We start from the raw sequence: 16,744 nt of genomic DNA, 5'->3' as shown, positions 1-16,744 counted from the left end.
TTCCCAGAATCCCTTCCTGCAGTGGAAGTGCTGTGTGGTGGGCGATAATGGTGAAAGACAGGGTTGCAGACCTGTCTAAGACATGCAAATGAACATACAGTAATATTTCCATTAGATATATGCTTTACTGTGGAGGGTTTTTGTCACTTTTTTTTACCCACCATAACCTTAATAAGTGTGGTATAGATATATATATATATAAAATCAATTTATTACATACATAAGAATAAAAAAAATAACATCTTAAAAACAACACACCTCCTGTGGTACACCTACAGTAAATGCCAAAATCCCATAAGGTAACAGCAACACGAGCACAAGAATATATATAGAATATACTGTATATGCCTCTAGTGAAAAAAGGTTCTCTTCAGAAAACACTGGCATCTTCTGCTCACATACAGTATGTCGATTTAAAGTCAGTAGACAAGGTCAGTCTCAGGCCCAGACGAGCACCCAATCTTAATAATAGATTGGTCCATAGCCATCATGCACCTGTTTCCTTGTCGACCTTCCTGTCAGTGAGGGAGAGGAAGGGATTCGCTCGCCGCCGGGATATTTGGGCTATGCACTAAGCTCCAAGCTTTCGCGCTGGCTTGAAAAAAAATTGCACATCCGATAAAAAGCGATTCACTAAGGCCCTGAGCCCATTTTCTATCGGACGTGCCAAAAAGTGGCTTATCGTGCGTGCAATGTTTTTTCCCCTCTGCTAGCGCACTGAAACTTCCCGTACAATAGCTGATAGAAACAAAAAGCTGCCTGTTACATTTGCATGGAGTTTCTGCATCTCCAGGCAAGGCTGTTACAGGCGATCATACACAAAATAACTACATTTTAATAATAGTGTACATGAGCAGGCGGTCTCCGGAGCTGAACCGCATTGGTTTCAGGTCCGGGGACCCCCTACTTCAAACAGCTGATCGTACGAGCAAAGTTGGAGTTTGAAAAATTTCTTGAAAAAAGTCAGTTTTAGAGCGCAAAGTGCCTGTTAGCGCGGCTCTGTGAATCGCGCTCAGTGGAACATCACGTTCTAAGAGCACTTTGCACTCTTAAAACGACTTATCACAGGTTAGTGCATAGACCCTATGAGAGCAACAAATGAATTTATTGTTGCTACAGGGACAGGACACTTTCTCACTTGTAAATCTGAAAGTGTGATCTACTATCTCTCGTGTCCCTGTCACAACATGTACAGAGACATGAGCACAAGGGCGGACCGCTATCGCCTGCTACATCACAGACACAATATTATAAATGCACATAAAGAGCTCAGAGCTTTTAAACTAATAACCTTTGTTGCTAGACACTTCTTAAAGTGTCATCTCTCTATGTCCTTGTTGACCACATTTGCGATAGACACGGTGTCTCTTGGCATCCATGGGGGAGACCTAGAGAGAAGTCTGTTGCAACGAGAATACAAATGGATCGCTAAGGTTGAATTCTATATACCAGCAAGCTTAAATGAATCATTGGAGTTTTCAACATTTCTTTGTTTTAAACACAGGTAGCTCAATCAGAAGCTCAGTCTTTGGCCACCTGTGCTGAACTGGGATATCCTTAAAGTCTGAATTGTTGGCGGGGGTCTTGAGGACTGGAGTTGAGCCCCCTGTTCTATGGTACTGTGCAGCCTTTAGAAGTGACCAAGTACTTTCCCCCCATCACTGCTGGCAGAGTGCATGAGTTAAGGATACATTTTTATCAGACACAAGTCCAGGAAGAGACAATGTTAGATTAGCACCCATGTCCCCTTCCCATGATCATTGACCTTGTGCAATGTATTAAAGCACTATCACGTTAAAATACTCGTTATGATAGTCTAAATGGCATAAGGAACACACTTGAATTACATTCATGTATTATATATTTTTTTCGTGGATGTGGTTCTGAACATTTCATCACAATTGGGTGACCTCCTCCTACGTGTAAGTAGCAAGTTATTTGGAGAGGCAAGCAGAAAGCAAAAACACATGTATATAACAACATATGTTAGGTATTCTAAAAACACTGGTTTGTTGATGACAGCTAATTCTTTAAAACGTTGATTTTATGGATGGATGATGAGGAATACAATTGTTGATGTTCATTGCACGTCACATAATCTAGATTTTTATGTTGTTCTTACCCTTATCAGACTCAGTGATAGCGGAAATGCATTTCAGTTAGCTGCTTTTTGGTAATTGCATCAAAACAAAGAGCCAACTCTAAAAACCCGTAAACATTCATCATGCAGGGATACACATTTGGCTGTACAACGAATAGAAGGCGATAAGAAAGCCTCCTGTACATTATTAGGCCAAAGGCGTTGGCTGTTGTAAGATACCTATTCCATAGTTTGACATCTGACCCTCTATTGATATCTAAATGCTAGTTAATACAGGGGGTGGGAATAATGCATTTGAGGATGTCCTATTAAAAGGCTTCCTATTCTTAAAGATGGTCAAGCAGGTGCATTGTTGCTTGACCGGGGCAATATGATAATGATGGATGATGGTTTGCAGATGAAAATACACTTGCCAGAGAAGATGTAGAAAGAAGCGGACTACTGTATTTCCATTTGCCAATATTAGGTGACCCTGTTGCAATATTTAGATCAATAAATATTTACACAGCTCCCAACTGTAGATATAGTTATGGAGATGTAAAAAAAAACTTACAATAACTTGATGTTTGTGGTATTTTCATCAATTGAATATTGTTCAACTAAGTATCTCCTTTGTATTAGAGAAACATGCACAGCTTTTGGACATCTCCGGACATAGCACTGAGACCCATGTTTACTAAGCGCTGCTATGCCATAAGACAGCTGCCGGAATGATCTTGTGGCCCATTTGCTTGAATAAGTGGAGGTGTCTTTTGACAATAAACCACTAAGTAAATACATGGTCTGAATCTTTATTCCTTCTCCTGCATCCTTAAACAATGTTTACTCTTGCAAGTTGGAAAGCCAAAAACTATACACTGAAGGCAGATGTCATTTTCTTTATTGCACATTAAGCTGTACAAGATATTTCACATAAAATACTGCAATCAAACTTCCATCATGTACTCGAGTGTCTCACATCTGGGTTTGTACAAAAAGCTAACAATCATAAAATAATGGTTTACAAAAAATACAATAAATCTACATTTTAAAACAACTGACCAATTCCCACAACATTGCACCGAAACATGCTTACATGCCCAAATGAATTATCTTGAATTCCTTATCTGTGGTATTATATATAGTTATGTGTTATAGTTATAGTTACCTCCATTTCTTAAAGACAATAAACTGCAACCTACTGTTTAATCTCTTCATTACACATTGCACACATGTAACAATGACAAAGTCACACTGGAAGCACCAGGGAATACCCACATAACTGCATGCACACACACCTTGCCATACATCTGCATCAGTGCATTATTGTCCATGGTTGGATGCAATATGCTTCACTGCCTTTGTTTGGTCATGTTAGGTATTCTTGGTGTATTACATTCATAATCAGCAAATCAGCAGAACAACTAACTTGAAAGCAGGTCATGGGTAATTACACAAATCATTTTTAGTTGCATTTTAGCAATAAACAAATTGCCAAAAGATGTCCTTTGCTGTACAGTGACCTCTAACAATTGTATTCCTCAAGCCCATTGGACGGCCAAATCCACCTTCTTCATTTTGAAGCTAGACTTAACGGCAGTAAGTCACTTTCTAAAAATAATATTGCCCAATTGCATGGGGATGCATTATATGTAACTTCCAGGTCATATCTGTTCAGTTTATTCCAAAGCACGTTCCATGGTGATTGGATGTCTTTAGACAATAGGATAATAATTGCCTGATGACATAAAACAGTGCTTAATGACATACTGTAAGATGTAAAAAGGTCTAAACAACAAATTAATTCCTCATCTATATGGCACAACTCAATAATGATAATAGGCAACATAAAAATAAAGGTAAAATTCAGCAATACAAAAACTACAGAGGTATTTTTCTCATAGACAGGGAGCTGAAGGTTTGTATAACACAAGTGTGGACATATTAATCCACGCTTTGATAGGTGCTTTCCATTGCCAAGCCATTTTGTCATTTGTAGTTATATTACCAATTGCTCAGTGACATTAACGTTTGACCATTGATCATTGGCAAGCAAACCATGGCCATTTTTATCCTAAATGCATAGAGTGGCGAGATGGAGATGACATTTCTACCATTTTGTGGTCATATGCAAGATATGCATCATTTGTAAGATCTGACTGTCCTTTACGTTGGTTATTTACAGACTTGTTTAATGTCAGTATACTTTGGAGGGAAATTCAAACATTAAATTACTACAATTTTCTGTTGATCCGAGTTCTTTTTCAAATTTATGGAATCATAATACATGGTTTTGTATCAATTGGTGGCATCGCACTTCAACTAAGCCCAGAGTCACAGAGATAGAGATGACTAATATCATTAAAAATATATATACATGTACATCCGAGAAATGAAGAGCAAAGCACAAGCTAAATAAGGGGAGAAAAATAGCTGGAAACAACTGACAACAAGTACATTGACCAGTTAGGACCTGGAAGTCCTGAAGGAGACAGACCTACCTGTCTTGTGGGCAGCCCGTGTGACACTGACGCTCAGATTCATCAGAGTAAGGAAAAGATCAATCCAAGCAGTGTTTTAGATATTACCACTGGAGCAGCAAGTACAGATATAAGGGATGTATTCACTAAGGTCTCTCGGCAGCAAGATCGGGGCAAAGTCAGCGTATAGAAATGGCACCAGATTAATCAAAGGGAAAATGACAAATACCTGCACATCCAAGGAGATCCCTTTTCTCTGACACTGTATGTATGGTATTGTACTACTTTTTTTGCACTGGTTTTACAGGCCGGAGACTTCAGTAAACACATCCTTATGTATCAAGCGAAAAATATTTGTGCATTGGTGTGGATCAATCATTTTATTTACTTTCAATGTGCACTAACTTCAAGCTACTGTTAGTAAACGTGTTTCTTGTATCTGATGCCTATCTCTAAGATAAAGACTCATTGGACTAAACAGACTAAAATATGTCAACTTTGACACATCTCATTACAATATTGTGTAAGATGCAGTATGGGTTAAAATGAATAAATTGGAATATATTCCCTAATGCATTCACTATTACTGTACTGTAATTCCATTAACTGTACATCTGAAATCACTCTATGTTTGTTCTGAACCTAGAACCAGTGGTTCTGCTCCAGTTTGGTTCTAACGTTTCTCAGCAAAATCACACTTTACATTATAAATCCACATGGATCAAGTATACTGTATCTCCCAGATTTGTGTTGCGTTTTACTGAGTAACATGTAATGTGTTTGAAATAAAGGTGTATTAATAAGTATATATTTTAATAACAGCTTGATTGCCTAGTGACTCTTTGGGTATTGCTAATCTAGAAGAAAATGTAAAAGTTGCATCATAAGTTATGGCTATATAGAGATATAATAGTAATGACAAGTCAAATAATATCATATCAGTGCTTCTCACGCATATTTACATTTCAGACTAACAATATGTACAAGGATTTAGCAAGTATCTGAACTAGAGATAGTTCTGCAATACGATGAACCCCTTGCATATAATGACAAGAAACCTGCATTAAAAACACTCTTCCTGCGTTAGTAAGTTACATACAGCTAAGTCAGAGAAACGTGGTGATGTAAAGACTTAAAGAGAGTTTAGACTACACTAAATACTTACATTATTCACAAATATTGCACACGTGGGCCACTTACATTGCGTGCATCTTACTTTTTTGCAGGTTTGCTAAAAATATACAATCCTGCATGAGAAATATAACCCAATGCAATGTTATTGAGATCATCTTTACATAGCTTATGAAGTCACAGAAAATACGGTACCAACGTTCATGTTTACCAATTCTATCCATGCTTACAAACACAATAAATTCTTAAAAATAATTTGAAAAAATTCCCCAGAATTCAACCAATCGAAAAACGTCTGATTTTTAAAAACAAAATGTCTTGATCTTTCTATGGTATCTTATCCATGCAAAACATCAAGAAATGTCCAAACCGCACATTCACACACACACTCAAAGTTAAGCCAAAGTGTTGACATTTGATCACAAATACTTACAAAATAATGTCTACTCATCCATGATAAACAATCAAATTTGACTTAAAAGAGGCACAATTCTGTGTATACTGGTAACATCAGCTCTGAATCACGGTAAACAGAGGAACATAAATCAGCTATACAACACGAACATGAACAGATAAACAGCTACACAAGGTTAGTTGACACTGCATAGAAAAACACAGTCCAGGTTAGCACTGAAACATGGCAAAAACTGCACAAAAAACAGTAGCTTTGTTTTAATTTTTGGCTAGAACCCCTCTTCAAAAACAATTCAGACAGCCTGGACTTGTTTTGGTCCTACAGCAACGCCATTACAGTCGAGAATGTACTGTAAACAACCTTGAGGTGGTGGCCGCTGTGGATGCATCTTGTTTGGCTCTGAATCCTTGAGTGGTCCACCCTGCAAAATAGGAATGAAAATGATTAGGCATGAAGAGAACATAAAAATCCCACTTGTGGTTACATGTGCATGCCCCAGACAGGTCTGCAACACTGTCCTGAAGAGTAACCCTGGTGTTATGATGTTTAATAAAGACCTGTAAAGGAGACCACCCCAACCCATCACTCAATCAATAATCCTTCACAGTTATTGTTCCTTGATAAGAAACATGACAAGGTCTTAATGTAGGACACTGGTGGGAATTATAACAACATCTTTTCATACCTATCTAATTATGCATACAGTATAAACATGGGGCTAGAGAGCTGTTTTTTTTTAACTATTGCAAGAAGGAAAAAGATTATATTTTATTAAAATTCACCAGTGACTATATATATATATATATATATATATATATATATATATATATATATATAATCTCTGTCTCTCTCTGTCTCTCTCTGTGTCTCTCTCCGTGCCTCTCTCCGTGTCTCTCTCCGTGTCTTTCTCCGTGTCTCTCTCTCTCTCCACTAAAGACCGGGAAAATCCACAGAATGGATTCCGACACGTTCACTATCTCTAATATTGATATTACCAGACCCTACATGTGCTTTTTTCCATTCTGTTGAAATATTATGACTGGACAGTTTTAAAGTGTTGATGAGCGACCTTTGACATCATTGGAAATCTGTTGCATATATCTTTCCTATATGCTCTCATTCATTTTCCTTTTTCTCATTTATATTAATTACACATTCAGGAGTGCCCCAGAAGCTGTTTTATAATTAAAAATTAAAAGACCGGTTAAATAGTGTATATGACTATGAATGGACTTTGGCACGTGAAAGTAATTGATACCGAGGATCGGATGTAATTTCTGAACAGTGGCTATGATTTGCTCTTTTCTACTAAGCAAGTGAATTTTGACAAGGACAGAATAAAGAACAGTTGCTATATATTGTTGCAAATTTGCTGCTATTGATTAACCAAATAGAAAACATTATAGCAAACCTCAAGCTTTTTACAACCTCTAGTTATTTTAAAGTATCCAACCTATGTGGAAGTTTTATGACTGCATCATTTATTTACAGCAATGAGTTACAGAATTACCAGTATATTACAGTCAAATCTAAAATTGTGGATGGCAGGATTGGGCTTTATTGAGATACCCGGTTAAAGATTTCTTCCATGTCGGCCACTTTTGACACAGGCAATTAAAGTGAACTCGTCTACTATCTCCTGACAATCCAGGCTCCAGATGATGCTGTCTATGCACAAAGTGAAATGATATTATTACTTGTAATAACCTTACAGAACAATAAGTAAACGGAGACAATTTTACACAAACAGAAAAAGACACACAGACTTGTGTGGTCCATCAGCGAGGTTCTTGCTGGGGCTCACATCCCAGAAGGTCTCCCTGTTGAACCCAATAGTCAAATGAAACACAGTGTAGAGATGGGCACAAGGACTCAGTGGCGTAACTACGACGCGGATAACATGAGGTCATGATGTCTCCACGTCACGTGTCAGCTCGTTGTCATGGCAATGTGTCACCATGTGATGTGGCTTCACCATGATGCCACAGTATCACATGACACTGCAATGTCGATGGAGGAGGATGGCTCTCTTACAGATACCCCCGATAGGGCCTCAGTAACTGCTTTGGGGGGTATTCGAGTCTGGAGAGAGAGTCCTGACTCCCTTTGGGCCCCTTCCCTGAGCTGGGGCCCCTGGGATGTTCCTGGGCGGTAGTTACTCCACTGCATGGGCTTCATGATCCGGTATTTATTTGGCCATAAAAGAGCAGAATGATAGTTTCTCCTACTCCCAGCAGCCTTTCCTAAGGCATAGGAGCTGTTCCCAGGACCCTGATACCTTACAACAGCAAAACATGACACATGCTATATCTTTTTTTTTTCTTTTTTTAAATAAATCCGTTCTGTAGTATTAGATAATACTCTGCATTTTTTTAGGGCTATTTATCTAATAAACCGAGCTACAAAACTGGGGGGCATTAGATACCCCAAGTGCAAGTGTTTGTACCAGTTTTGAAGATTTACTGTAATTAATACAATCCTTTACCTGGGTAATTTTGCCACTATTTTTTTAGTCTGAACTGCGGCTCAACAACACCCAACTGAACGATTCTTTTATCTGGGAACCACCAGAAAAAGATTTCCTTGTGCAATAAGAAATCAAAATGCCCATAGACTATTAGGTTACTCACCAAACATTCCTGTGTATGTCAATGGGAGCTCCGGGGAATAATCAGTGAGCAGAACGTCACAGGCTCCCCCGTTTTCATTTGCACCCATAGACAGTGCTGGCTTTTTACCTGGTGCATGTCTCACTATACAGAACACAGTTGATGTCAGTGCATGGAAATAATTTATTGCAGGGAGATCTGCTCATTTAAAGACTCCTGGTGGCTGCAAACATAATGCAGACATTTATAGCACCAGATTGAAAAATAAAAACTGAGAGCAGTGGAATTTTATAATAAATCTGGTGCTTTTTTTGCACGACTATTACCCTGATTTTGCATCGGGGAGACTTGTTTTATCCCCTTTGTGTGCTTGGTATGACTTAAAAACACCATTGCCAAAGGAACCCCCAATGGCTTTCCATGGGACTTTCGCTAATAGCAGCAGCAGTGCGATTTGAGTAAAGGACCCCTCACCACTGTCCTTGGTACTGACTGTAAACTTGTCCACTATACTGTAACTTGACCTTACAGCTAGTTACTAATTGATACAACATTGTAAAATCCAGCTCATTGAGTAATATTGCTTAATCTTTGCAAACTCACTCACTCGGATGAAGTTCCAAATGAGCTGCGTGTTTACTTTCTAGGTGTGTAATCATGTATTGGGGAAATGGGCACGAGGGACACATGAGATACGCATATAGTATGCAATTATTGTAGTTCGGCAGTAAAATAATCCTTTTTATTATGCCTTGTGAATGGTTTGTCAGGCATTGATGTTAAACAGTGGCTTCTAAGTTGAAGAAGTTTGCTACTGTAAGCAGCAGTTGGGCGTAAACACATTTTATATTCATTACTGTTGAGCTAGTACATCATAAAAAGCTTTTAAACAAGAAATAATGTAGATTTTACCCAAGCTGTCTTAAGAATTTTTGGGGCCCTGGGCAAAGTGTAAATTGAGGGCCCCACTCACACAGGTCACATTTAAATACAAATACAGTATGTTTTTATTGACTATTCAAAACTTTTATTGAAATTCTGGGACGGGAGGAGAGAGGATGGGGGAAGGGAAGAGAGTGAATGGGGGGAGGGAGGAGAGAGGATGAGGGGAAGGGAGGAAAGAGGATGGGAGGGAGGAGAGAAGATGGGGAAAGGGAGGAGAGGATGGAGGGAAATGGGAGAGGATGGGAGGAAGCAGGCGATGGGGGAAGGGATGAGAGACGATGAGGGGGGAAGGGAGGAGAGAGGATGGGGGAGGGAGGAGAGAGGATGGGGGGACAGGATTGGGAGGACAGGGAGGATAAAGGATGGAGGCGGTGGGTGTGAGGCTGGGGGGAGAGAGCAAGAATGGGGGGAGGGAGAGAGCGAGGATGGGGGAGGGAGAGTGAGGATGGGGGGAGAGAAGGAGAATGGGGGAGGGAGAGAGGGAGGAGGGGGAGGAGGGAGAGAGAGGATGGGGGAGAGGGAGGAAAGCAAAAAAAAAAAAAAGGGGGGGGGGGGGTGGTCGCATGTGTCCCGGTTTTTTACATTTGAAAATCTGGTCACCCTAAGGAGGGGGAGATCTGATGATGATGATGATGATGATGACGACGAGGGGAGGGAAGCCTTCGTTCATAAATGACAGCTCTCTTTGTAATTTTGCCACATAAATGTGTGTGCAGGGAACTCTAACCAGACAATTTGCCACTTTTAGTTTGTGGTTGGTGTTAGGTGTTGAATTTATATGCTTTTTGTATAACCTTGGGTCAGTAAAAAAGCTTGTCGTTTTGCAGACTTGATCTGCCCTGCACGCGGAGTTAATGCATATAATCTCCAAACAGAGACTAAACAATCCTAACCAGACTTACAAAATCCTTATATCTACTGCATGATGTGGCTGCTCTTGTATCCTTGGCAAGTGCACTAAAATGTACTGTCAGTAATGTATTGCGTTCCTTCTTTCTACAGAAGGGAAACGCCGCAGTGTGGCAGCACAGTATATGCGAGCATTTCTTTTTTCATTAGAGAGCAAAGCATTTATCCAGAAAATGTGCAGAATTCTAGCATGTTTTGTCTTAAATTAATTATCAAGCTACAATGCTATTTGATACATTACACGGTGCTCACTTCATGCTGATTTCATGCCGACTGAGGATATTAGAATGTCACGTGTTCTATTTAATCAGTATTAGTGTAATGTAAAATGTAATAATACTATACTAATAATGTATCCAATACAGAATCAGTAAACGTGGGCTTATGACGATTTGTGCATCAGAATTACATAGATGCCATCTCTGAACACACTGTGTGTACTCATTTGCATGTCATTACCCAGCATCCCTTGCTGCAGTGGAAGCACTGTGTGCTAAGAGATAATGGGGAAGTGCAGCAGCGTTTGCAAGGAAAACATATACAGGCTCAATTGCTCCATTTGGGGTATTTTGGGAGTGGGGTACAGAAACTGCCCCAGGCGCCGCTTTCATTTTCTCGGCAACTGCATTGAGCTGCAGTTCTGCGCTCCCGGCGAGAGGAGCGAACGCGCAGTGATGTCTATTTCAGGTGGCCCACCAAGCAGGAACCCAACAGCAGGACTCGCCAACTCCAGTCCTCAAGGGCCGACAAACAGGTCAGGTTTTAAGGATATCCCTGCTTCAGCAAAAGTGGTGCAGAATCAGGGATATCCTTAAAAACCTGACCTGTTGACGGCCCTGGAGGACAGGACGTGACCACCCCTGCTGTACAGGGTATCAGTGACAGTCAGACACTTTGTTCCCCTGTGTGTATTTCCTAAATCTCGGCTTCTCAGAGCCCACAGGAAGTAACCGTCTCACGTTCCCCAATGCCTGCAGGATATGGCTCCCCTCTTCTGGGCTTGTATTTTGGAGAATTAGACCAGGGGTGCGCACACCTTTTTCTTTGCGCCCCCTCCCCCCCCCCTCACATTCTCTCCGACGGCGGGACCATTTGACGTCACAACGTCATGTCGCGTTCACATTTGGCGCTGCGTTGTCATGGCGACGCGTCACCAGAAGCCGCCGGGGAGAAGGTAGGAGACATACAGAGGCGTTGCGCGCTCCCCGGCATTTTATTTGCCTGTTGTGGGGAAGCGCGCCGGGCCTCTGTAAGCGCCGGGCCTCTAAGCGCCGCGCCCTGCGCCATCCTGTTTGCGCTCCCCTGGCCGTTAGGCTATGAGGGGAATGTATTTTTCCTATCCCACTGCCTGACCTCACAGAGCAGCCGCAGTTACAATGGGCTTAGGGCTCCACCTAGTGGCTAACATGAGATACACGGGAAGCGATTAAAATGAAGCAATCCTCGCAGCGGGGGGTCTCAGGATACTGAGATACGGACCCCCATATGGGGAGCCGGTAGGAGCCCTGGTTGGGTTCACATTATGGATATGTTGACCAGATTTCCAAACCTAAAAACCGGGCACATAAATTATTTCCAAAACAAATTACATGACGATCAAATAAATATTATGATGGAATTTGTCGAATAGCGTCCCGCAGGCATGCTGCATTGTTATCTATTTCACTCGCCCTCTCCCCCCTTTCTCTCTTCTCCCCTCCCCTATCTTCTCTCTCTTATACCTCTCTCTCCCTCTGACTCTTATCCCTCCCCCTTTCATCCCCTCTCTCCTCCACACCCCCTCTCTCATCCACCCCCTCTCTCATCCACCCCCTCTCTATTTATATCTCCCCCACCCTCTTTCTCTCCCCCCTTTCTCTTTCTCTCCCCCCTTTCTCTTTCCCTCTCTCCCCCTCTTTTTCTCCCCCTCTCTCTCTGCCCCTCTCTCACACACACCCATACCCACACACACTCTTACTTACACCCCCACATACACACAAACACACACACACACACACTTACTTACACACACTAACTTACAACCCCCCTTACACACAATCACATACACACCCAAAGACACACACACTTACCTTATCAGTAACACAGCACACAGCAGCAAGGGAGAGGAGGGGCTACGTGAGCCGCGCAGCGACACATAAGGCGGTGATTATACCTGATGCCGCTGTGCGGCAGCGACGATCCGGTGATGTCATTCTCACGCTGCGCCGAGTGGCATCTGAACATGCAGAGGAGACTGGAGAGGAGGCAAGGAGGCGTGGCGTAGGCGTGGCCATTAGTGGTTCGCCCTCATTGGTTGAATTGCTCACATGACGCGGCCGTCGCCTGCCAAGAACACATTCCTCTGTCTGTTCTCCAGTCTGCCGCCCCGCAGCTCCAGGCGCGCACGTCGCTCAAGGTATGTTTACCTAAATTGGATTTGTGCATTTTGTTTTTGAGCTGCGCGAATCTGCCGGTGTTTTTTTAATATAATCACGGCCTAATGGCCGGAGGAGACATTGAGCTGCAGCTGCTCCTCCCGGGGATATTACAGGTATTGCTGGGACACCGGGACAGTCCCGGCTGAACCGGAATATCTTGTCACCCTAAATATGGCGGTTTAAAAGCCTCGCGTCACATGGGCCAATAGGTAGCCGTGATGTCATCCCTTGCGACTTCCTATTGGCTCGCATGACCGGGATATTGAAGCTTAGGAGAGATACCGGCCCCCCTAAGAATGGGAACGGGAAGCAGGGGTCCGCGGAGCTGAAATCAACGGCTATTTGGTGAACTCCATTACACACTAGAAAATGTTGACACAACCCAATTTCTCTCAAAGTAAAAACTCACAGATAACGATTATTCTCTTATTCCTGACATTGTTTAAAAATAATTTTTGTGCCCTTTGGGCAAAGCCAAAGGTTACTTAAGTATCAAACAAGTCAGCAATATTTGTATTATTCAAACACGTTTATAGTATTTATTCCATATATTTCTTATAGTAATTTAAAAGTCCATAGTTCGTAGTATTCTGAACTGGATTTAGAATTCACCGAGAGGGAGAGGGAGATAGCACGCAGAACAAATCGTACATACAACTCTGCTATTCACCATCACATTTATCACAGGTACATAACAAATACAGTATACTACAACTGTGTCATATTAACTTATAAATTAAATTAGGCTTCAAACAAGAATAAAAAAATATATTTAAGAACTTCAGTACCATTATTACTATTATTATTAAATACTTAAGTTCTTTATGCTTTGGAAGTATTGTTATCAACGGTTTTCTACAAGTTTAAGTCCATTTGAGAATGCTGTATGAGTGTCTGTCATGGGTAACTATGTTGGTATTTTGGTACAGGTGAAACAACTGATAACTGCCCATTTCAATGTTTTGTTAGATGACCATAGGCTGCAGTTATTCCTTAGTGATCATATTTCAGCATATTTCTATGGCGCCTGTATACTGTAACTGCACAGTAAAACGACCACACAGTGTCACTGCAATAGAAGCATGTATGAGCTTAATACATGTAGCTGAATGTGTGGATAGCACAATGCCTTATGGGTAAGAAATCACTGGACTGCTTGCTACCTTGTTGGGGTCTGCTTATCAGCACCCCTGATTGTTGTTTTTTACAGTGCAACAATGTTAAAGCTGCAAACACCCCTCAAATCAAGTTGGTGTCCCCTGGAGCTGAGCCACAGTACTGGAAGCTCGGGTACCACCCCTCTCCCCAGTTGCTGAGACATTTAAATTTTTATGAGTACAAACAAAGATGGCTGCCTGGTCACCCAATCGGAACCTGTAATGCCAAGCTCTGGCTTACCCCACTAACCATATTTTTTCTCTGAGTCCCCGCAGTCCTACCGCTTTGGATAATAAAGATCTCAAACTATGGATGGACCGTCCCCACTTAACCAATTGTGCACACATCTGGCACAGGAACACATTTACTGAAATACGAATACAAAATTGTGAAAATTGCCCCCACAATCATTCTACTTTTTAGGCATACCACAACCAGAGGGCTAAGTGAGGAGGGGGGCAGCTTCATTACTTTCAACTCTGGTGCCCCAGCATATTCTAGAAATAAAAAATAACCAGAGACCGATGACTAAGGGACGGCCCCACTTCATAGCAATGTCCCTTATTCATTCGTTTCTAGGCAACACCTTTGTATTTCCTGAAATATACTGGAGAGGACCAAGCGAATCACTGAGTACCAGTCCGGTACTGCTATAGCAGACCACATGCTCCAGCTAAGTGGGAAAAAATGGATATGACCATTTATACCACGTTTTCTATAGTTAAACATATAAAGTGAATTACAGTTTGACGTGAAGAAGCAGAACTAACACACGTTGGCATACACACGTAACTGATCTCTCTAGTCATTCTACCTGAGGCTGTTGAGTTGCAGTTGGTCTCAGAGGAGAGGGTATTGGAGTTTTGGGCAGTGTCTGATTCATCTTGTTTACCACTAGGTCAGCCACGAGCTGCCTGTCCTCCACCTGATGTTCACCAATTATTGGCATTGTACAATCCATAATCTGCAAAACAAGGAAGACAAAATAGTTTCTCACTTTACTGAATCAGATGGCTAATTAGAATACGCGTGTTTGTAGGTACACAATATTATTTTCTTATTTTGCATTCTCCATAATATCCACATTCAGAAAAATCTTTCATGTTACTAATAAATAACATAGTGATGATACCGCTAATTGCTAGTTATTTTGTGAGCCAAGCAATCACCCCTAATCCTTCAGCAAACATAGAATCCCTGCTTTCTGGGAGCTGGAAAGCACACTGGCCATATTTGCAAGCGCTGCTCTTCCACAAAACACCTTCGGATGGCGGAAGGCGCTTACGGTCCAATAAAGTGAAGGGACAGTCGGCTGTCTACGGGGCCAAAAGGAGTCAAGTGAAAGAGCGCTATACAGAAATGGTACAATAAGTACACAGCGCTATACAGAAATAGTACAATAAGTACACAGCGCTATACAGAAATGGTACAGTAAGTACACAGCGCTATACAGAAATGGTACAATAAGTACACAGCGCTATACAGAAATAGTACAATAAGTACACAGCGCTATACAGAAATGGTACAATAAGTACACAGCGCTATACAGAAATGGTACAGTAAGTACACAGCGCTATACAGAAATGGTACAATAAGTACACAGCGCTATACAGAAATGGTACAATAAGTACACAGCGCTATACAGAAATGGTACAATAAGTACACAGCGCTATACAGAAATGGTACAGTAAGTACACAGCGCTATACAGAAATGGTACAATAAGTACACAGCGCTATACAGAAATGGTACAGTAAGTACACAGCGCTATACAGAAATAGTACAGTAAGTACACAGCGCTATACAAAAATGGTACAGTAAGTACACAGCGCTATACAGAAATGGTACAATAAGTACACAGCACTATACAGAAATGGTACAATAAGTACACCGCGCTATACAGAAATGGTACAATAAGTACACAGCGCTATACAGAAATGGTACAATAAGTACACAGCGCTATACAGAAATGGTACAATAAGTACACAGCGCTATACAGAAATGGTACAGTAAGTACACAGCGCTATACAGAAATGGTAGAATAAGTACACAGCGCTATACAGAAATGGTACAATAAGTACACAGCACTATACAGAAATGGTACAGTAAGTACACAGCGCTATACAGAAATGGTACAGTAAGTACACAGTGCTATACAGAAATGGTACAATAAGTACACAGCGCTATACAGAAATGGTACAATAAGTACACAGCGCTATACAGAAATGGTACAGTAAGTACACAGCGCTATACAGAAATGGTACAGTAAGTACACAGCGCTATACAGAAATGGTACAGTAAGTACACAGTGCTATACAAAAATGGTACAATAAGTACACAGCGCTATACAGAAATGGTACAATAAGTACACAGCGCTATACAGAAATAGTACAGTAAGTACACAGCGCTATACCGAAATGGTACAGTAAGTACACAGCGCTATACCGAAATAGTACAGTAAGTACACAGCGCTATACAGAAATAGTACAGTAAGTACACAGCGCTATACAGAAATGGTACAGTAAGTACACAGCGCTATACAGAAATGGTACAGTAAGTACACAGCGCTATACAGAAATAGTACAGTAAGTACACAGCGCTA

General features: G+C 41.2%; 1 protein-coding gene across 2 annotated transcripts in view; it reads right to left on the bottom strand.

The window, feature by feature from the left end:
• Positions 1–16,744, bottom strand: part of SYN2 (synapsin II) — a 224,150-nt gene that overhangs the window by 9,906 nt on the left and 197,500 nt on the right. For both annotated transcript variants that reach the window (XM_075574945.1, XM_075574946.1), the window contains exons 10-11: positions 14,959–15,108; positions 6,467–6,527 (exon numbers count right to left, since the gene is read on the bottom strand). In XM_075574945.1, coding sequence (XP_075431060.1) covers positions 6,467–6,527; positions 14,959–15,108 — 211 coding nt within the window. The remainder of the gene's footprint in view (positions 1–6,466; positions 6,528–14,958; positions 15,109–16,744) is intronic.

The sequence above is a fragment of the Ascaphus truei genome, chromosome 17 (assembly GCF_040206685.1).
Source record: "Ascaphus truei isolate aAscTru1 chromosome 17, aAscTru1.hap1, whole genome shotgun sequence".
NCBI classification, from domain to species: Eukaryota; Metazoa; Chordata; class Amphibia; order Anura; family Ascaphidae; genus Ascaphus; species Ascaphus truei.
The sequence above is the reverse complement of the archived record's forward strand: the minus strand, read 5'-3'. Positions and strand labels throughout refer to the sequence as shown.